The 23,187-nt window shown below is 40.9% G+C and overlaps 2 protein-coding genes across 2 annotated transcripts in view; both read right to left on the bottom strand.

The window, feature by feature from the left end:
* usp43a (ubiquitin specific peptidase 43a) overlaps nucleotides 1-6,458 on the bottom strand; it is a 111,116-nt gene extending 104,658 nt beyond the window's left edge. The window contains exon 1 of the mRNA XM_078280253.1: nucleotides 5,328-6,458. Coding sequence (XP_078136379.1) covers nucleotides 5,328-5,939 — 612 coding nt within the window. The 5' untranslated portion in view covers nucleotides 5,940-6,458. The remainder of the gene's footprint in view (nucleotides 1-5,327) is intronic.
* A 1,747-nt stretch (nucleotides 6,459-8,205) lies between these two features.
* cfap52 (cilia and flagella associated protein 52) lies at nucleotides 8,206-23,040 on the bottom strand. The gene is made up of 14 exons (XM_078268868.1): nucleotides 22,980-23,040; nucleotides 22,304-22,503; nucleotides 21,919-22,055; nucleotides 21,297-21,425; nucleotides 21,084-21,183; nucleotides 20,664-20,780; nucleotides 20,121-20,221; nucleotides 19,740-19,910; nucleotides 18,370-18,518; nucleotides 18,031-18,176; nucleotides 16,867-17,018; nucleotides 15,753-15,855; nucleotides 8,803-8,914; nucleotides 8,206-8,446 (listed from the first exon to the last, which is right to left on the bottom strand). Exons 1-14 carry the CDS (start codon nucleotides 23,038-23,040, stop codon nucleotides 8,265-8,267), a joined length of 1,860 nt encoding a protein of 619 aa, XP_078124994.1. The 3' UTR covers nucleotides 8,206-8,264.
* Nucleotides 23,041-23,187: the final 147 nt, after the last annotated feature.

The following is a 23,187-nucleotide window of genomic DNA, read 5'->3' as shown; positions in this document are numbered from 1 at the left end:
TCTATTATCTCTTTTTCTTTCTTCTCTACCATGTAAGAACCATTCCCCCCCCCCCCCCATTAATTGGGTGATCAAGACAAGAAAGTCTCCTATATGGTTCCAGGGATTTGATTATGTTGCTGCCTTGATCTGTTACCCATAGGTAAAAGGAATTGTAGTTGAGAACGTCAGTTATAACGGTCCACGTATTAAAAAATTGTCGGGTTTAAATCGGGCTCGGGCTGGGCTCGGACACAACGTGCACAGGCTCGGGTATGGTCGGGCTTGATTTTTTGGGCCCGATATAAGCTTTAATTTATATTTCTACGTAAAATCTACGCCGTGGCTACATACATAGGTAGGTGGAGACACGGACCTACGCCGTAGCCTGACGTGCACCTCTCAAAAAATTTAACAACAGGTCGCAGCGACGCAGGTCGTGTCTTGGCAGCGTTGCATTTCCCACTACTCATTTCCTGGTTCTCCTTCTCCATAAACAACATGAAATCAAGGAGAGGGTTAACCTTTCCTGCTACAGATGTCCCACCTTGGTCAGAAAGAACAGGGGAGACACTTTGTTTCTCTCACTATGACTCTAGAGTCGGTACTCGCGCCAAAGCTCTTCACCGTCACTCTCTCACTTCTCCCTCGCTCTTCCACACACTCGCACACACCAACGCACAACTTCAGGCCACTAACGTAGGCTCTGCGTGGAGCCTCCGCAGAACCATAAATCACGCTTAACAGCTACTTTCTGTGTCAGCCTAGGCCATAATGGATTCACCTCCAGAACAACAGAGAACAGGCAAGTATTTTTGGATGACAAATGTAAATGCCACGTCTTGGAATCAGACCTATATTTCCTCTGCAGCGCTGAGAAGTTCAGAAATCCTTCGATAAAGGTGTGTCAGCAAGTCAAGACTGAACAGAGCCTTAAGATGTCCCCGGTGTGGGATTTACAGTCGATGGAAATAATCGCCTCTGAATGGTTTACAGCTGAAACTGAGAAATTGATACTCAGCTGAGGCTATAAATACGCTACTGTGCACAACTGAGAGTCTAGGAAGCTGTATCTGTCACGCTATCAAGAGCTGTATAAGCATATATGCCATATGCTTCCCCATAACTGAGATAAAGTCGGAAAGTCATCCCCAGCCTCCATGATTTGGTGATCACAGTATCATATCCCTTAATACTAAAGATATATTTCTTCCTATTGCTTCCTACACTGTGTTGTAGACCTGGTGGAAAATGGTCTCATATTGTCGTGCTTACACAGATACAGCAGACACACTTCTCGTTGTGTTTCTTTATTGCCTTTTGTCACAGCGCTGCAGGTATAATGGAGTGCGGTTCACTGAGTCGTGGGAATGCATGCTGCTTCCAAACAGCATATGGTTGCTCTGTTACAGTACTTGGTAAGTGGTCTAGCTTGTGTTTTATAAGGGTGAGATGAAGTGTTTGAAGCATTACGACTTTCCCACCCACTTCACGACATAGATCCCACTATGTCTGTGGCCAAATACAGAATACACTGATTCTTATATCTATTCTAAATCTTCTACCCGCACGCTGCTAAAGTAAAATAAGTCCCCCCATCTGCTTCAATCAAGCTGAAATGAGAGGTAGCCCTGCTGTGCAAATTTAGCAGAGTCCAGGTGGTGCATATCCCCACAGCAACGTGTGTGTGCGTGTCTTTCTACAAACAATGTATACATCTCAGCACTGAGAGTGAGAATGAGAGTGGTCCTTGAAGGAGAGCAGAGACAAGAAAAGACAAACAAACCATCAGTCTCGCTGCCCTGCCTCAATGTCACACACTTCCTGCACTCCCAGAACAAACAAGACAACTTAAAATACCAGGCTTCATCTTCAGGGCCGAGCTCCTCTGGCCTCACAGAGCTGCATCCTGTCAAGCGTAAAAAAGATGAATCCGGGCTCAAGTAGTTACTGTGTTGTTAAATCCTTTAGTTCAGGAGTGTAACACATTCAAAATAGTTCACTCTGTCATTGAGTTTAATTGATGTAGACAACTTTTGGTGCAACCAATCAAAGGACACCCTCCAGATTTCATAAACGTCAAATGTGTAGTGAAGCATTTATGTATCACTACACATTTACTTTAAATACAGCACTTCTATTAGGCTGATCACTGTCATTTATAAGCTTCGCTGCATTTGCTAACACAATTCATTTCAGTCAGACTCAAAGTGCAGAATTTTTAGGATGCTAGTGAGTGTGTGCTGGTGATCAACTTCTAACAATGATTTCCATGAGAACCTTAAACCATCACTTGTTAAACCAGTCCAGTGAATCACACAATTAAAAACGTTTAACACCCTGAAGTGCATTGTGATTACAATATTATGAATCTAAATGTTTGCATACAGCGGAGTATAACAGACACATAAGTGCACACGACACTTTGGTTTGTCAAAAGGCCAAGAAAGTAGAACAAAACTTGTTTTCCAGCTCCATGTAGAACTTTTCGAGAAGATGCACCCAACATTTAAATGTTGACCAAATTCCGTGCTGCAAAGCCTGAGGTCATTCTGGTATCTTCAGTTAAGATATTGTGATGTCTACTGAAAGGCTAATGACTCCATACATATCCCAAACAAAAGAAGGCCAGTGCCTAGCTGTGGAGAGATTTAGTAATAACCATCAGTTGTCAAAGTTGCGTGTCTCTTTTTTTTTTTTATTACTGTCCAGGGGGGTCTTATGAGGATCACAGGGCTGACGATGTAGTTTTGTTTACCAGCAATTTCTCTCCCTTTCTCTCTCCCTCTAAGTACACACCATTGGAGGAGTCTCAGCAGGGGGTATCCTCCTTTTCCAGGCTGAATGCACTTGCTACAGTAAACATCCTCTCTCCTGCTTCACCGTGGGATGAGCAGACAGACACAAATCACTGTATCGATGCGATGGGGCGAAGCAAGAAAGGGGGAGTGAAGGACATGGATTTTGTTTTTATTGCAGCCCACGATGATGAAAGGTATTAGAGCAAAATAAAGGAAAGAGTGAATACCTCAGACGTTAAATTCAAGGGCTAATATTGAGTATTTGCTTCCAATATGTGGCCATTACGCGGACTGATATTAGCCACCATTTTAACTCATTTTGGTACAAAGGGCTTGAATGAGACAGACTGAATCACACATTCTGTGACAATTTGATCACCTGAACAAAACTGCACAAGAGGAGGTCATTTTATTTAATACAAATCCAGATTTTTACCTCAATCCATACCTAAATACCCTTCAAGACCTTGTGTTACTTCATGTTTTTCCCACCCCAAACTTTTTATTATTATATAAAAAGTCTACAGAGACTCAAGTTGGTGAAGCTGACCTTGACAAGAGTTTAAAATCATCTCTTTAAATCGTACATGCATTAATGATCCATTACATGATGACTACTATCATGGATCAAAACAGCAGCTCCTTAATCACTACCTTTCGCTGACAGCTTTGGAACAGAGTGCACTCTCTCCCAACCTTTTCCATTATGAATTATATCCCACTCATACCGTCTCGCCACTGTATGTGTGTTTTTGTGCATACCCACTCCCCTACAACTTCCCCCAGGCTGTCTGTTGATGCAACAGAGCAGTTACCAGCCTACTGGTGGTGACGGTGCAGTGGATATGACACATGCCTTTGGTGTGGGAGATCTGGGTTCAATTCCCACTGTGATTCTTCAACCAATGTGTCCCTGAGCAAGACACTTAACCCATAGTTGCGCCAGAGGTGTGCGGCCTCTGACGTATACAGTATAGCAATTGTAAATCGCTTTGGATAAAAATGTCAGCTAAATGTAATGTACTGGTTGACTGTCAGCCCAGAGGGAACCCTGCAGCCCTGGCTCACAACAGCCGTGACTGCGACAGCAAGCAAGCAAGCCTTCTGTGTTGCAAGTATGTGACACCTTGTTGATTTAGCATGCTTATATTTTGTCAGATAATGTTCCAACTATCATCATATGCATTTAACAGTTTGTGTAAAGTCTGTGTAATAAGGCAGGAATGCTCGACTCCCTCGTACTCCTAATGACAGTCGGAGAATGTGGACAAACCACTTGAAGTGCTGCATTGAAGGGAAGGTGAGTCGTGGAGACACTGCAGCCTGTGTGTAATCAGTAACCACATTGCATGCACACACAAAACTACCACTAGTACAAATAATAATAAAATGCCGAAACTGGGAGGCAAAGTGGTGAGGTGTTTTTATCGTTACTGCTTCACTGAAACACGACCTGGCTGTGTACCTTCATTCACAGAAATGGAACACACAGGTAGACTGTTGCCCTTTGAACCACACTCAGTTAAGTGCTCACCTGACGTGTTTATTCAAATATTTGTTTTGCCAATATAGGCCGTGATATGTGATAGTTGGTAATACTGCTTAAAACAACACAAAATCCTCTTGACACCTGCTGTGCTGGTAGGCTGGCTGCTGAGTAGTGGCAGATCACAGGATGCATAAAAGCTATTATGACTGTGTTTTACAGAAAAAAAACTGGGGAGATTCTATGGGAAGAATGTGTATAGGTAAACTAACCTGAAGATAATGACATGTCTTTATTGTTGGAGTAGCTCACAGGGGACAATGAGGCACACATTTGCTGTTGAACCCCCATTGACCCTCCTTCTCGCTCTCTCTGTGCAATGTGTATGTACCCTGTCTTCTCCAAGTACCCCTGAGTACAGAACACAGCAGACAACTCAAGGCAGCTAAATTATATTTTGCCTAGACACCCTGAAACCCACCAGCTCGCCTGTGCTGGAAAACTACCTCGCCGCAGGTTTGCTGATCATTTGATTTAAAATGCCTCAAGGCCCTATGAAATTGGTTTTATTGTGCTAAAGTAGAGCACATTCCCAGACAAATGTGGAGTTAATAAAATAATCACAAACCAATTGACACAGGGCCCCTGGGGGGCTGGGGCCCGTGCATGCTATGTTCAGGTAGAAATATAGCTTTGCTAGTATCCTCCTGGCTGAATAAATTGGAAAACATCCATTTCCAATTAAAAACATGACTTTCCAAATTATACTTACCAAAACATACATCTGTTATTTGTGTAACTATAGTGGTTAAGTTCCCAAGAAAAAACAAATATTGGATATATCTTAGAAAGACGATCCATCTCTATTAAGTAGTTTCTAAAAATGTCCTCAAATGGCATGTCAGGAAATTAAACTGTGGGCACCACAGTAGTTTACTTTCCACTCAGGCAAATATGCATTAAGACATAAAACTAAACAAAAAACATCACAACAAACCAGTGCAATCAGCAGCAACCTAATACTGTAGTAGATAAACACCCAGTGCCCTCTCTGTCCTCACCTTGAACTCCACAGACAGCTGCGGGGTGTACTCCAGGGTCCACAGCCCTCGAACCAGCGACGCCAGCTGCTCGGTCACCTCTCCTCTGTCGGTCTGCGGCTCCTCGCCTCTCACCTCCCCGTTAACCCTCCTGTGGCACAAATCAGTCTTGTACTGCTCCAGCCCGAGGTACTCGGCCAGCAGGTCCGTGTTGCTGAGGCACTGAACCACGGCGTTCATGAAACAGGTGTTGCCGTGGTTCTTCAGCCCCAGCACCCCGGGGGTCTTGTCGCCGTAGCACCACGACAGCCTGTCTTTCACCGAGCCGTGAGAGGAGGACGCCGTGGAGCACTTCTTTACGGTTCCCTGTCTGGAGGTCTGCACGCAGTCGTCTTTGAAACCCCCAGAATCCCCGTGCCCGAAGCCGCCGTCGTCGTCCTCTGCGTCCGGTGGTTCCGCTTCGCCAAAGTGCGCCAAAGTGCCTAAAGTTTTAAGGATCCTTCCCATGAAATTCCCAAAAGATCGCAGCGATTTCCTCCTGATAAACTTCCCGGTTTTGTATTTCTTCTCTTTTCGCTTCGTCGTTTTGGGTTTCATGGCTTTTCTTGCCTTGTTTTCTTTGCGGGTATCCATGGCTCCTACTACTTAATAGGACCGAGAGAAAATGAAACGGGATGTGGAGTCGCACCTGTCTGCCAGGCTGTCTACCCCTCCTCCTCCTCCTTTCTCCCTAAAAACCTTACCGCTGAAGTGGCACTGACTTGGTGCCGATAAGGCACATGATTATTGATATTATTCCCTTGACATCCCGGTAATTCCCATTACGATATGGTCACCAGTCCGCGCGTTTTGATGCGTGACGCTCCCTCCAGGAACTACAGTGAGGAGACGCTTACTTGCCTCCACACAGCAGCTTCAGTACACTTCCTCATCGATGGCTCTCGGCGCTGGATCGTACGCTGGCGGTCTTGGACTCTCTCTCACTACCTATTCCTCCCTCCTCTCCTGTGTATGGTTCTACAATGAACACGTTTATATTTGCAGGACATCGTCTAATGCACGCCCCTCAGACATGAATTTAATTAACCTGGATTGCATTACTTATGACAATAGAATGGTTCATACAATGAGCAGGAAATCCTTTTCACACTGTTGCTGGACTGGCAAGACGCACATAACTTAACATGTCTTGTTTGTTACTCAGGGAACAAGGAAGTTGTTGACTTTAATAGGTGTCAAGCACTGTAGCCTTAAACTGCCCCCTGTAGGACTAATTACAACATCACCTGCCTAACATCTTCACAGGGTGTCTTAAAGAAGACATCATTGGCATTTGTTGGATGATCCTCATATAGGGGCTGTCACAAAAACGTCAACCTCTCCTTATTTCCTACTCCAATCCTAAAATGAAGACTCATCAGCTACTGAAAGCCTTTTAGTGGTACTGGTACATTATCATCATCTGATAGTAAGAGTATGGACTAATTAAATACAGTGAGACCAATGAGAGTAAAACTTCTCAATGACCACATAATACTGCTGTATGCAGTATGTTTCTATTACTGTTTAAAAAAAAAAACTCAAAAGTGTATAAGGGTCTACTTTTGCATTACTCTGCTATTGAAATACCTTCTGTCCACAGTATAACACACTAGCATTCACAGACACATGTACAGCATCCTATAAATAGTATGGCTGCTACCTTCATACACAATAATGCTGCTGCTGCTGCTACAACAACCTGGAAGCTCCACAAAGTAAGTAAAATGGATGTTACAGAACCATTTGGCCAGACAAGTTATTTGCAGTTCTGGTGTTCAACGGGGATTTACCATCTTTTGTGCTATATTCAGATTCTAATCACTTGAAGCTTAATTTCACAGCTCACCAGTACTAAAGATTAAACTTAGTGGGCCAGATGTGCTGATTTATTGAAATAGACCCCATCCAATATTTCCCCCAATGCTCTTATTCCAGCGTTGTTAGAAAACATGCACACATGGTTACCATTGTTACAAATAAAACTGACTTCCTTACAGAAAATGCCCCATAATCGTCCTGTTTATAAGCAGGGTGGAGAAGCGCCAAGACAGAGATGCCCTTTGTTTTCTTTTTACTGTTCCAGGGATGTTATTGCTGACTTGGTTTACATTGCAGGTTTGCCATTTCATTTTACTTTATTTGGGGGGGGATGCAGGGGTGAGTAATACATTATTTCGATTAGCCATTTTGAACAATACTGAGGAGAGTGGGTTCCGATCAGAGACAGTCAGAGAGCATTTCTGCTGTACGTTGCCTCTCGCTTTACCCAGAATCCTTCAGGGAATTGCTATTGATAGATTACCTGACAGCAGCCGTGTGCTTAAGCGGCCAAGAATCTGGGCCTACTCTTTGTCTCTACAGTAACATACAGAAGAATCATATCTGAGTACTGTAATGTACTGTATACTTTTGCCTTGTTTTTACATATTCTGGTTTAATCTGCAATGAGACTGTCTGTAGAACTGCATTATGTTGTTCTCATGAAGTCTAAAGAAGCATAATGCAGACACTCTGATGTGAAGAATACGTTCCTGTGCCTTGAAGTGTAATTTTAAATTCAAGTAAATTGTCGCTCTGTGAATTTCCACCTATATTCAGCTCCTGTGGGGAATTACCATTCAAGAGACTACACTGCTCAGGAAGTGTAATCTCTTCACTTATATCATCCTTTCTCTGACGGAAAAGAAAACAATCTAACAAAGTCATTCATGCTTGATCAAATTACATTTATTTCTTTTAGTTAGAGTGTAAAGCTATTCTGCAATGTTAATGTAAGCTTGTTGAACTCTGATAGGAACATTTACTAAGTGGAAAGATTAAGGGAGAATGTTGGCTACATTTGCATATGATGCGGTGTTACTGGATTACAAGTTTCTGTTGCTTCTACATGACGTGTCCAGGATTCCACGTGTCACATTAAGAGCAAGAGGGGTGAGGGAACCGCCATCGAAGAATGGCTCCATCTGCGCTGGTGCTGACTAAAGTGCGGTTGTTGGAGCAGACCTTGATGCTGGTGATACTGCCACCATGAGCTATTCCTGTGTGGGTTACTGCACCTTCCATGTAGTCCCACACCTTCACCAGCTTGTCATCTCCACCTGTCACGAAAAGGTGAAAAATATGTCAACAACCTGAAAGAAGTTTGAGCAGAGCAGGCATTGTAGTATCAGCAGAGGAGATGAAAATTAAGGCTCCGAAGAGATGAGAACACACTCTACTATATTTGAGAGTAAAAAAGACAAATGGACTATAACACAAGAATGCCAAGATCAATACAAATTTAAGCATTACATTAAAGAGTTTTTAACTAAAGGACACTAACTTAAACTTTATTCACAAAAAACAAAAGACAATCATGCTTTTATCTGAACATGAGCATTATCAGCAATGGACCGAGGCATGTGTAAAAGGAGCACAGCAATACAACAAGTCTGAGACGTGTAATGGGCCATACCTGTAACAAAGTGTTTGCCATCCTGTGTGATGTGCATGCCATTGATGGCCCCAGACAGCGAGCCTTCCAGTTCTCTAATGGCAGATCCGTCGTACACGTCCCAGTAGGCAACCTGAGAGGGAAGTTAACACATTACACATATTTGTTCATCCCTGGCATTGTTTATGGAAGACTCAGTCAGTGTCCAAGAGGGAGGGAGAGTGTGCATGTACTGTACACTGATATTGTGGAGTCTCTCTTCTTTACTGCCACGGAGAACAAAAAGCAGGCATCATAAATGACACATAACCTTCTGATCTCTTTGCTGTAATTTGAATTATAGTACTAATTGCTTTTGAAGATTGATGCAGTCGTTGGACAGACTACTGGCTCACTATTGCTCCATTACATCATCATCATATAAACTGTATTATTTCCTCTCAAACCCCCTTGAACTACCTTTACTGCTTTATTATTCGTACAGTGTATGTAAATGCTTAGGTCTATGGTTAGATTTTATTAACCACAAACACACACACACACACACACACACACACACACACACACACACACACACACACACACACACACACACACACACACACACACACAAATTAAAAGTTTGCTGATCTAAATGAGACTTAATCATCCCTCGAGCTTTATAGCTGTCAAAGTATCAAGTCTCACAAAAGGCAATTTTATCCGAAGTTATTCATAGCGCAGGCAGCAGAAACATCACAGTACCACACGGCAACAAGGGTCCTTTCTTGTTATTTATATGACTAAGCTGATTACATTTTAAAAGTTAAGTACTGTAAATAAAGGGCCAGATGGATTTGATCATTAAAACTTAATACACCACCTTATATGAATGAGGTTCTAATAGAAGATTAAGTGGCCCTTCTGTGTTTACAGTCCAGAAGCCATTTCAAAGTTGGTAAAACACAGGCTCAAAGTAAATCAAGTGTTAAAAGCACTACACACCACATTTAAAGATATAATTACTAAAGATCTGTATATATCCTTACTGTAATGCTGCTAACAAACAATACATACTGTAGATGCTTACTATTTGACTAAACTAAATGAAATCATACGCAGTATTACATGGGTTGGCTGTTCGTAAAAAGGTAATGGATAAAAGTTAATGTTACACAGAGCTGCACAGAATGAGCCCAACCTTTATAAGAATAGCCTCTGAGATAGGATTTCATTTCTCTGCACAAGACCATGTCTATAATACATTATAGGATGGGAAATGTAATCTCACACAGACATATCAAATACGGTTGGTTTTTATGGAATGGAAGAGGAACATAAGGCTTGGGAGAAAAAAACCCTCTTATTTATAGTTTCAAAACTGCAGAATGATTCTCAAAGCCATAAGCTGCCCTTACAAGCCACAGGAGCATTTCTGTGGGGGCCGTTTGAAACTACAGGATTTCTCTGCTACATATCGGCTAATCCGGATGGAATGGCTTGCTGATATTAATATTCCTACAAAATAACTTTACAAAACATAATTTGGAAAAACACAGCCACAACCAGAGGGGAAAACAGTTCATTATGAACACCAAATACAAAGTTCTGAAATCCTTTCTCGTTTAACTCAGTATCACATCAAAACGTAAGGCTTACAGCTGTGCAGAATATGCAAATTATTTCAGCTGAAGTGTGTGTTTCATGAGAGTACTATCTTTTCAACAAACAGCAGAGAAAGCAGTACCTAGAATTACAGCCTCGTTGTTGTATGCCTCCGCCAACCAGTCAAGCTGCAGTTTACAGCTGTCCAGACTTATAATATATGTAGAAGACTTTGAAGGAATCTAATAAAAGGCATTAAGTCTATTTTTGGTTAAAATGGAAGTTATCACTATATTGACATGTATGATTCCAGTGAAAAATTTCCAGTGAGAGTGAGAAGAGAGAAAGATGTGATGCTGTCTTCACTTAGACACTATTTTCTCACAGAGGAGTACAGAGGACTGATAGAGAGCTTCGTCATAGTGCAACAAAAATCACCTGAAACTCAATATCAGCAAACCCAATGAGCTGGTGGTGGACTACCAGAGGAACAGGAGGCCCCCTGTCCTAGTTGCCATCCAGGGAGAGGAAGTAAAGAGGGTGGACTTACAGTATACAAGTACTGTTGTGGGGTCCAAATCAATAAAAAACTGGACTTGAGTCTACACTATAGCCCTCTTTTTAGGAAGGGACAGAGCAGACGGTTCTTCCTGAGGAGACTCAGATCCTTCAGTGTGTGTAACAGGCTCCTGCAGATCTTCTATTAGGCTGTAGTAGCCAGTGCTCTGTTCTTCGCCGTGGTGTGCTGGGTTGGTGGCATCGATGCTTGGAGGTTAGCAGTCTCGCCAAGCTGTTAAGGCAGGCCAACTGGGTGATCAGGTTGGAACTGGACAGTGTGGAGGCAGTGGCGGAGAGAAGGACGAGGTACAAAATCAAAGCCATCTTGGATAACCCTCCTGACCCTCTCTACAATGAGTTGTGACAGACTGGTTGCAGAGAGAAACACGAAGCCTGGGAGTTGTTCCTCATCCAAGACGAGGGTTAGATAGTATTATTAGTAATATGGTCACAATCTCCCCTATTGTCCTGAGTTATGGTCATAAATAATGGCCAGAAAAGTTTTATTGCAGAACATTACAATGTCACAGTAAAGTTAACCTCTGTCCTTTAGGACATAACATCACTTCATAATTTTATCTTATAAGACATTTGTGTAAAATGTGGTCATAATTATCGTATAAATTCTTGAGTTATGGCCCACAACGTATTTTGTGAGATCAGTGAACTTGACCTTTGACCACTCAAATCTATGCAGTACATCCTTGAGTCTAAGAGGACATTGTGCCAAATTTGAAGAAATTCCCTCAAGGCGTTCCTGAGATAGCGCATTCACGAGAATGGGGCGGACGGTAGGACAATCTGAAAACATGCGGCTGTCGCCAGTGTGGAGGCATAACAATACCACTAATAAGTGATCAAAATTATGTTTATGTACAATATTTTGTAAATCCCAGTAAGATCAGTTATATTGTAACTCTCCTCCTCCTTCTCCCTAATGTCATCTTCCGTTGCTTCCTCCTTGCCACAGTCACAGCCTCTCCCTCCTTCATTATCTCATTTCACCAGCTTATTAGAGACTCCCACCTGTGTGAGTTGTCTTGGCCCATCTGTGTTCCCTCCACCTCAGCCTAGGAAACTGGCTTATAGCCACAACATGGGCCACCAGGAAATTAATTACATGCAACAAGCAAGGGCAAGTCTGAATAGCCAGGCCTGCTGTTGGTAATGCTCATTTTATAACCAGAAAAGCCCTGAAGTCACAGCCAGAGTAGTCACCTCAGCTACAGACAAGGTCAGCATTGTTAAGTCCTTATGCTAATGGATCCTTCAAAAATATTCATTCAAAATAAGCCACACAAGAGCCAAATTGAGTCTTTCAATTTGTGAACACAAAGACAAATGATGCCTTGTAATAACATCCCGGAAAGAAAAGACCTTATGGGGGCACTTGTGTGGTTGAGAGGTTAAGGTACATACCATGTAACCACGACGTTCCATGTTTCATTCCATCCAGGAACCTTTGTCACATGCCTTTTTTCCAAAAACTTAACACATGTATTGCTGGATATGTTGCTAAGTTCATATTATGCTGCTAGTACTACAACATTTTAATTACGTAAGCCATCAAAGCTACATCCCCTTTTTAGTTAAACAAACACTTTAAAAACAATAACTAGCAACAATACAATAAACCTGCTTTCAACTATCATTCCCATCCTCCTAAAAGACACTGGGGAGAGAGTTAGCACCATATTGTCTACACTAAATGCAGCACCAAAACATGCATCATCATCATCATCAATACAACCTATCCCTGACCCTGCACTACCCTTGTCTATTTCTCCCTTGGCCACTGCCTTTCTCTTCACACCTTCTCTCAATTCTGGTGGTTTACTTTCTGTGTCCTGGGATGAGCAGATGGTGGATCTGGCTGGCACTTGGGTGGCAGAGGCACATACACAGGAAGGCACGAACACCACAGCACTCCCCTCTCTCATCTCTCACTTCTCTCTCCCCATTCCCTGAATCCCTCCTTCTCACTCTGTCTCCGCTCACTCAGCACATCCACAGCACAACTTGTTCTCACCTCTCAACATGCAGGGGAGGCAACAGTACGGGTCTAGAGTGTGGCCGGGCTCACGGGGTGTGGATAGAGTGCACAATCAAAGAACCAAGCATTTCATTCTGCCACTGTGAACTTATGACCTTATGTAAATAAAGTGCTGAGTTAATCAAAATGATTCACAAAATAACATACTTGTTATTATGTTATTATTATGTAGAGAGCGGAGTGTTTTTGTCACAGTGACTTGCAGCCAACACAACGGCTTACTTATGTTCAGCTGAGAAACAAATCACAAGCTTTTCAAACTAATCTATGGACATGAAAGTGTGTGTGTGTGTGTGTGTGTGTGTGTGTGTGTGTGTGTGTGTGTGTGTGTGTGTGTGTGTGTGTGTGTGTGTGTGTGTGTGTCTAAGTCTTCACTGTGCTCCTCTACGCTGATTTTACCAGAGTGGCAGGCTTTTCTCTCACATACACTGAGTGGAGATTATAATAACAATAACAGCATAATGAGACATCTAGATTATGATTGTGAGAGTGCCAGTCTCTTTGCACCCTGAGGGATTTTCAATCATTACAATCATTACATTTTGTTCCTGTGAGGCATGACTGCTGAATTGCGTCCCAGGGAATTATTTGCTAACCAGCTCTGACATGCTAGTGCATTAAACCAACTAAAACTGAAGATGCATGGGCAGATTTCTGAGACCACAGTAAAGGGATATACTGGTTGAGATATGCATTAAGTTAATAAGAATTTAAAAAACTGCCTACTGGAATTGCCTTAAAATGTATTCTGCTGCACTGAGTACTGTGGTGGAATGTAACTGACAAAAGGTGAATTTTTTAAAAAGATATATGGTTTTCACAGGACAGCGACGCTACAAACTTATGATGTTCTCATAAAAAATGATGCATCGCTGTATATTAAATTACCCAACAGTATATAAAGGACTTAAAATGAGTGCAACCTTAAACGACTACAGCAGTAAAATGCTACATACACACTAATGCAGCAGTAATATTAAACCAAAACTAGTAAGTACTTTTGATACTTTACAGTTTTTTACGATCGCTATGACAATTTTTTCAATACTTTTAACAACTTTCCTAAACTCTTAAGGCACCAACACACCTACAACACACAATTGGCAAAACAGTTAATTTCATGCTCAAAATCACACATTGTAAAATAAACTCCAACACTAATTTTCTAAATACAATAATTCACTAACACAATACACTATGTCCACCAACAAACATGTCTCAAAATCAAATAATTCTTCCAAAACACTAACACATGTTCTCTTCCAAGAGGAACATTTAGTCAATCACTGCACAATGTCATACAAAACACTAACATCACATGGAATTACAGAAACTACATTATTTCATATGCGTCAGGTCTGCTCCTTATACAGTAATAATAGACTATAGTATATTGTATTGACCATAGATTGGGTTTTACGCTGCAGTTTCTCTTGAAGCCTCTCTACATTTTTGTTTTGTTGGTTTTAGTAAATGCATGCATATATATATATATATTTATTTTATTTTTTTTACTGTAAAGATTATTTTTTGGGCTTTATTTGACAAGACAGCTAGTTGAGAAAGGGGAGAGAGAGAGAGGGGTAAGACATGCAGGAAATCGTCACAGGTCGGATTCGAACCCTCTGCGTCGAGGCCAACCCGTTCTCATTCCGAACTCGTAAAATAAGGACGTTTGGACAGTGGCTGTCAGCGTCTGATGCGACGAAAAAGGCGTCTTTCAGCGTGTTTGTGTAACGCACCGGGGAGAGCAGCAGTTAGATAGGATTTAGAGAGTAGTATGTAAGGGCCAATTTCACCGTAAGGAGGTTGGTTGGGGGGGTGGATGGGTCAAACACAGGACTTTTACCCAGGAGAGGTGTTTGCTATAGTCGTTTTTTTCTTTCCTCCTGCGTGTCACAGAACCGTACTCATCTTACGAGATGAGTGTGAGAACCTGTTGTCGAGGCATCAACCTCCCAGTATATGTGTGCCTGCTCTACCCACTGAACCAACCCGGCCACCATTTTGTTTCTTTTGCTGCAGAGATTCAGTACAAAAAATGAATGACCCATCTCAGAGTAGCTTTACAGAATGTACGGTTTATGAAAAAAAGGAGACAGAGACAGAATTGTCCTGATACTCCTCTTCCTCTCTCTTGTGAAGGCATTTTTCTTATTTTCTGTGTTCATCTACAGTATATTGTTCAAATAGGTCCTCTTTTACTGTACTACCATATGATCATGCGATTGAAAGAACCTCAACACCTGAGTGTGTTTCATAGAAGGAAATCAGCTGTGATCGATCTATTTGCATAGCTTAAATCAGCCGTTTCTCAATAAATGCATGTATAAAATGCAGGGGATATATTTGTGTTTCAATTTACAATATGATCAGCTGTTCACTTTGACTTTAGCCTATATGTTAGGTTAAGAACATGATGTTATCTGTTCTGACTTACAGTGTGAAAGCATTTGTGAATTGGTCAGTACATATCCATTGTTTGGTCTTGTGTGTAAAAGAAGTTCAAGCATTTTACATTTCTGTTAACTGTTTGCATTTTGTGTCAAAGCAACAAGAAATGTGTTAAATGTATAGCCTACACAGGCAGATGTTGTGCTAACTGTGTTAAGAGTTTAGTAAGTCAATTGTGCTGATAATACTTATTTTACTAAAGTAAGGTTTTGAAAGCAGGACCTTTACTTGTAGTGGAATATTTTCACAGTGTGGTATTAGTACTTTTACTCAATTAAAGGATCTAAATACTTCTTCTACTATTGACTGTCCCAAAACACACCTTTCTGTCCGTGCCACTGGTAATGAGCTGGTATTCTTCTGGGTGGTAGCACACCGTCCGGAACAGTGTGTTAGCAATCACCATTTGAAGACTTGCAAACCGCCTACAGCAGGAAATGCAGAAGATGAAAAAAAGGGAGGAGAGAGGAGGTTGACTATCACCAGTATAGAAATGGTGTAGCATAACAACAACATAACTGCCAAGTGCAGTTTAATGTGATAAAACATTTTTTAGACAAAAAACAAACAAAAAACGCATAACAAATTTAAAAACTGCTTAAATGTACCATGCGGTCACAAAGCAAATAGAACATGCACACACATGCACAACTTCCTCTGTGGACACAAAAAAAAAATAGTGTGTCTGGCTGGACAATCTAGATTCATTAAGGCTCTTGTCTGACTAATATTCTTTTCAACATCAGCTTGTTAGTGATCATACAAAAAAGGAAATCTATGCTACTCTTGATGCATCCTGCCTGGAAAGCCTTAAATCCAAATACTTGAGTCATTGAAGGGGATAGACAGTGAAAAAACATGAACACCATCAGAGTTTTTAAAGGTTTTATTCTCTTCACAGAAGAAGCCCCACAGATTAAAGGATTTAAAGCTTTCTTCATAAAGAATGCACTGGATTTATTTTTGTATTTCTACTGTACCAGCCAGACACCAATGAACAGTTTAAGCACTCTTATCACAACTCAGACTTGAAGGCAGCACTCTATTTTCTGTCAGATTCTCTCTGGTGGCTATGTACGTGTATCATTAGCAATTATTTATACTATGTTTTGTACTGGATAATGTGATTAACTGATCCAGTAACACCTTTCCATTTGGTCTGCTCTGCTCTCAGTAAAATAGACCTAGTTGAGGTTCAGGAAAACTCTAATTTAGGAGTCATCCACTTCTGGTTGTGGGGTAAAATTGAGAATTAGTTAATTACAATTTGGACTCAGTGTAGTGGCTTTGCATGACATTGATACTACTGCTAGAAACACAGGGGTATTGTATGCACTAAATGTACAAGAACAAAGAGGATACATGTGAGAGATGTATGTGTTGTTCTTGTCTGGTGCTCAGACACAAGTGTTTGCATATGCAGATTGGCTACTCACACTAAGTCCCAGATGATGCAGGCACCATCAGAGCTGGCAGTGACACACTCTTTGTCGTCACTCTTGATTTTGATACAATTGATGGTGGCTTTGTGCTCTTTCATGGTCTCCAGAAGCCGATGGCCGTGTGGCTGCAGCTCCCAAACACGCACCTACAACAGGTGAACCCAAACTCCTTCAACCTCACAGGAGACCCTTTTTTACATCAGATATCACACTTATTCAAAATGCTTTCTCATCTTTGTTTCAGTTATTTGTCTTTACAAAAGATATTCAACAGTTTCCAATCTGTCAAACCGCAATAACACTGTATGCCACAGTGCTCAAACATATACAAGGATATGTATTTGCAGAGTGTGTACAGTGTGTACATTATAGTCTTGGCTCTGTATCATAGACGTAACATTTGCACTGTTTACTATTATTATTGTTGCTTTATTTTTCACATGCTGCCTTATAAAATTGTTTCATTTTGTATATTTGTAGAATATATTGTAGATGTTACATTGTTTGGCATTCTGTGGACAGCAAAGAAAGAATTTCATTGTACAGGGAAACATGTTTCCTTACTGTGCACATGACAATAACATTTTGAAATTATAATGGATTAAATCATGTGACTATCTGCATTAAGCATCTTAACTTAAGTTCTCCTTAATAATTAACAGCTTCACATTTTCAAAAAAACAAACAATTACTTATTCAAATTTAAGACTTAATTTAGAATATACACATTTCCATCCTTAAAACCATGTAATCAGATTAAGGAGGAATTCTACAATAAATAACAGAAATGCACAAACAGCTCCTTCAGAGAAGTCCAGACGCAGATGTGGCAGCAACGTGTCTGCAGACCGGGTAACAAAGTTAGCTAACTTACAAAAAACTAAGCCGCATAATCATTCCATTTTTAAGCATATGGCTTCTTAATTATATTATAATAAAAAAAAAATGTGTCCAGAAAATGGTGCGTTGTGCAACCAACTGTTGTTCATTTACTACACATGGTGTCCGCTAGCAAACAATTGCATCTTGGAGGAATTAGTGCACACTGCAATTCTAAAATGTAACATTATATGTTGCTTTGTGTTTTCATTTGATGATAACACTGGACATTACACAATTTTTTTCAACAATTCTATGTTTGAGGTTATATGTACTGACCTGCCCCTCCCCCCCTCCACTGACGATCCTCTTGCAGTCCCTGGTGCCAGCGATGGCTGTCACACCCATTCTGTGTGCATTGTGAACGATGAGCATGAGCCGGCCACTTTCCGGCGCAAACACACGAATCTTACCATCATTCCATGCTAGAAGAGAGTGAAATACATTTTTAAAGTCAGTTATCAAGAAGATTAATTTGATGAAGTGTGTGAAATAGTATCATTTTAGTGCAAGTACGTAACTTCAGAAAAAGTTTACGAATATAATTATGACTGAATTGTTTTGCAGTAATGAGCTCCAATGCAATCTTGCTTGCTGATATCTCTCCCTGATACCCACCACTGATGATGCTATGTCCGTCAACCATGAAGTCCAGGGAATTGCAGGTCATGTTGGGTACAGTGATGCGCAGCAGCTCTTTGGGCTTGTCTATATGCCACAACCTGATGTCTTCCTCAGAGCAGGTTGCAAATAATTCTGACGTTCCACTAGTAGAAAAAAAGAGAGAAAAATGTGAAATTACAGCTCAGTGAATGTGGGTATAACCATCTGTTATAGAAGAAGAAGAAGAAGAAGAAGAAGAAGAAGAAGACACACTTTATTAATCCCAGAGGGGAAATTACATTTTTTACACAATACACACACACACATGCAAACAGGACCTATACACATGCATTAAATGGAGAGATGTCAGAGCGAGGTGGCTGCCCATGAACAGGCGCCTCAAGCATTTCAGGGTTCAGTGCCTTGCTTAAGGGCGCCTCGGCAGTGCCCAGGAGGTGAAAAGGCCCCTATCCAGCTACCAGTCCACAATCCGTACTTGGTCTGTACGGGGACTTGAACCAGCATTCCCAAGCCAAGTCCCCATGGACTGAGCTAATGTTGCCCCATAAATAGTGCTAATTGAGTTAAAGGCATATCACCTTACATTTAACCAGTACTGTTTTTCTAAACTTAAACCGACATGGATGAGGCAAGCATATGTCACCCTCTAGTGAGCACAATGGGGTACTGACTGTCAGACATAAATGTGGTATAAAAAATGACATATAGCTATTCACAATAGAAGTATAATCATCACTTGTACTTGTTGCACTATAGATGACACAGATAACATTGTTCTTGTAAAATCTGTGCTTATGGAAAAAACGTAGAAAGATCCAGGGAGCAAACCTGGCATTACAATATGCATGCCTACCTAAATCTAAGGCAGGCCAACACACCAAGTGAAGGTAAGCTTGTGAAGCACACTTTGTGGTGTGCTGTATGCTTGCTTGTAAGCACCGCCTTAGTCTTTGTCAAGCTTGGGGAAGCACTGTTGTTTTTGTTGGACAAATGTGACAACAGATTGAAAATGTTGAATCAGACAACACATGCTTATACAACCTCAAATAGTCCTATACAGATCTGAACAGCCAGCTGGCCCAATACTGTTCAGATGTTGGTGTGTCTTGGTATTTGCTGGAAATGAACTGAATATTAATCTCCAAAATGTAGTCATAAACATAACTGATTTAAAAAAGTTTAAAAGTGCATCGTAAATACTTCTATCTTGTCACGCTCCAGAGCAAAGGAATTATTTTACAGCATGATGAAGTTTTATTTTCTCTGAATTTCTTGAAATTCAAAAGCTGTAAAAGACTTTGCCATGTTGTTCTCTCTGGTGGAACGTTGACTCTTTCTCCCTGAATGGTCTGTGTGCCACTTACAAAGATATGGCTACGTCCTTGACAGCACTGTTGTGGCTGGTGGAAATGAGTTCAGATTTGAAGTTCTCATAACTGAAGCGGTACATCTGAGCAGCCTCCGTTCCAACAAAGAACTGCTGGCCCTCCCCTCTTATAGCAATGGAGGTCACCCCCTTTTCCAGCTGGACTTTCCTAATGTAGGAGAAGAGGAAAAAAGGAGCTGATAATGACCACTAAACACAGCTAAACTGTTTACATTATATACCGTAGGTACCCTAGATATGTATTCTAATGTACAAGATATAGAGAAAAAAGCTGTGAACCTTGCAAAACATGTATTATTACCAAATGTAAGATTCTTTTTAATAGTAATGATTCAAATGACACAGTTGTTGGACTCACTTAAGAGTTTTGAAGTTAGTCCTGGAACACAGAGTGAAGGTGCCAGATCCAGAGCCTACCAGCAGGTCCCCAGACTTCAGTATCCTTATGACATTGACACCCTGAACAGAAAATCTATGAGCACTGAGATTTAAGTAGTTTGACTAGCTGAACCATGTCTAGAAAGACCTGGTGAGTTATCTCAAATATTGCAGAGCTGCCTGAATTAGTTCCAGGAAGCATAAGCTAAATGCTTCCACACTTTAGAAGAGTCTGGATACTAGTAGTAAAGGAACATACAGTACTCACAAAAAAGAAAGATTTCAAGAATGACAAGGAAGTGCACAACAATCCATTAAAGAGATAAAAGAAATTACAGTCGCAGATCAAATAAAATACACGAGATGAGCCTTTGCATATATTTCCAAAGTAGCATTCCATCAGGAATACAGTCCAATCAGCTCTTTATGTGCAGCAGGATTCCTCAATGTGTGTGAGCAACAGCTGAAATTACTTTCACAGAGACAAATTAGGAATGTAAGCACTCCCGTTGCGCTGACCTACCAGGCTGTATTTTGTTTTAACTGGACCACAGTCACTCAGAAGCCCTGTCTTCAGGTTGATTTTCATTATGTCTCCACTGGTTGTGCCACAGAAAATGAATTTATCGTCCTCTGGGATCTGTGTTATATAAACAAGTCAACATGAGCAAAACTGTCAAATACGACTGTATCTGGTGTACATTTTTGGACAATTGAAATTTAAAAATCAGAGAATAATGCCACATTAAAAGGCTAGCCATATTCATAGATTGTTAACTGTATATCTCCCCCAAATGCATCTACTGCAACTGTGCCACCAATCATTTAGTGACTTTTGGCAATAGCCATTTTGCAAAACTCAGATGGACCTCAAAATGGCAAACTAGTTAAATAAGCTGAGTAAACAAACTGATGTGAATAAAAGACTCTCATGGCGTCGTACCTCTATACATTTCACAATCCTTTTCAGCTTGCCTGTCTGACACTCGGTGGGCCTGATCTTCCTGTTGGGGAGGTCCAGCTCCCAGACACGCAATGTTCCGCTGCCCAAAAAAAGGACCAATGATATTCAAATTCTCAAATAAGATTGTTACTTACTAGTTGAACTAGGCTGACAATTGGTTTTACAGAATGCCAAGATAAACTATATACTCACCTCCCAGCAGAAACAAAGATATTGTCGTTTGTGTTAGAGTACTGCACAGTGAGGCAGTGACCAGCACTGTGCGCTGAAGCTGGGCTCCCACAGATGGCCTGCTTGGTCTCAATATCCCATACCACAATGCTGAAAAAACACAAAAAACACCCCATACACTAAACAAATAGAGAATATGTAAAGTTGAGTGGATTTACATACTACTAAGGGGTAGCTTCTCTATTACATTTTCAGTAAAAGAGACAATTTTCTTCTCTCTTCTTTTCACTGCAGAACTGATTTGCAGGAAATGATTGTATTTATTAAGTGTTACAAACTGTGATAATGTGCCCAGATAAGTGTCTCAATTTGCATAAAATGGCCACTGCAGTTAACACTGTTCTGAAAGTCACATGGCAAAATGCTGCATGCCTTACTGTGGAGATTGGTCATTAAATAAAAGAGTGCAGAGCTTATGATGAGATTTTTAAACTACTATCCTGGTTTTCAGCTGATCCGACTGTAAAAATAAGTCTATGAGCTGATCATGTGCCTCTTTTCCTCAATCCTGTGTGACACAATCTGGTTATTTAGGAGGGAGCACTACTTACACAGGATTGCACCACCCAAACTCGTTGTTTACCTGCCATCATCCTGACCTCCAAGGGACACCAGGTACTTGTCATTGGGAGAGAAGGCCAGTGCCTCTACCTTTGCCTTGTGGAGCAGCAGCTGGGCATAGATTGTTCGCTGTGCATAGTCCCAGATGATAACCATAGCCTATGCAAATATTTAAAATATTACAAATGTTACATGTGAAAATTACACATTTGTTTTGCCATTCCGTAAATGGATTTAAGCCCACATATTTTGAAAAAAAGAAACAAAAAAAACAATGACTACTTCCTTATGTACCAAACAACAGCAATAGGGAAAACAAAATGAAACAGGTAAGTGCAGGTGTTGAGGATTCGGTTGAGTTAACTTAAACTTAAACTTTAAATACAAGGTATAGCAACTATGTCTACCTGAAAGCCCATGAAGTTGACCTGTCCAGAGGCAATATATAATCCACTTTTGGACACTGAAATGCAGGATACATTGTTTGTGTGTCCATGCAGGAACTCCTGTTTGCCATCTTTGATTCTCTTTAGAATGACTGTGCATCCCAGAGGATAGATTAGATGCTCTCTGTCTGGATGGACTCTCAGGCCAGAAAACACATTCCCTGATAACACAAAATGTAGCATTAAATAAGATAGAACGAGTTTTAAGCTAGAAAAGGACAAAGGGAAACTGTTTGTGATCATGATGGATGGTCTCTTATTTCAAAAGGTAACGAGGTAGATGAGCAGACAGCAATGAGAATGCGCAACATTTCCCAGATTAACAGGTTACGTTAATCCAACCAAGTAGCTGCACCGTCTTCTAGTTTAAAATAGTTAGCTAGCTAGTAAGCAAAGCACTTTATCTTTCCACCTCCTTATTTGACCATTTTAAAACTTAACGTTAGCTTTGACAGTTAAGATATCTCAAAACCTAGCTAGTAGTGTAAACCTACAACTATAATGTTACTCTAATTAAAAAGAAAATTCCAGGTGTTTCATGTGCGCAAATTAGCGTGTTAACTAGCTGTAACGTCATTCCTTGAAGTTTGATTTGTGTTAGCTAACGTTAGGTTATACCGTTTGCAGGACATCTTACCGTTGAACCCAATAACAGCCTCCAGTTCAAGTTGAGGTACTCCCTGTGTTTCAAGAGCCATGGCTGAAAACTTTATATAGCTATATGTCTTCTGTAAAAGGGTTGAGATAGGCCTACTTTTATCAAGAAATGTAAATATTGCTAGAAAAACTAACGCTACCGTAGTTTTCCCAAACAGGCCCGATAGTTCAACTAACGTTACACCAAA

Source organism: Sander vitreus, chromosome 2 (genome assembly GCF_031162955.1).
Source record: "Sander vitreus isolate 19-12246 chromosome 2, sanVit1, whole genome shotgun sequence".
Taxonomy (NCBI): domain Eukaryota; kingdom Metazoa; phylum Chordata; class Actinopteri; order Perciformes; family Percidae; genus Sander; species Sander vitreus.
This window is presented reverse-complemented; position numbering and strand designations above follow the sequence as displayed.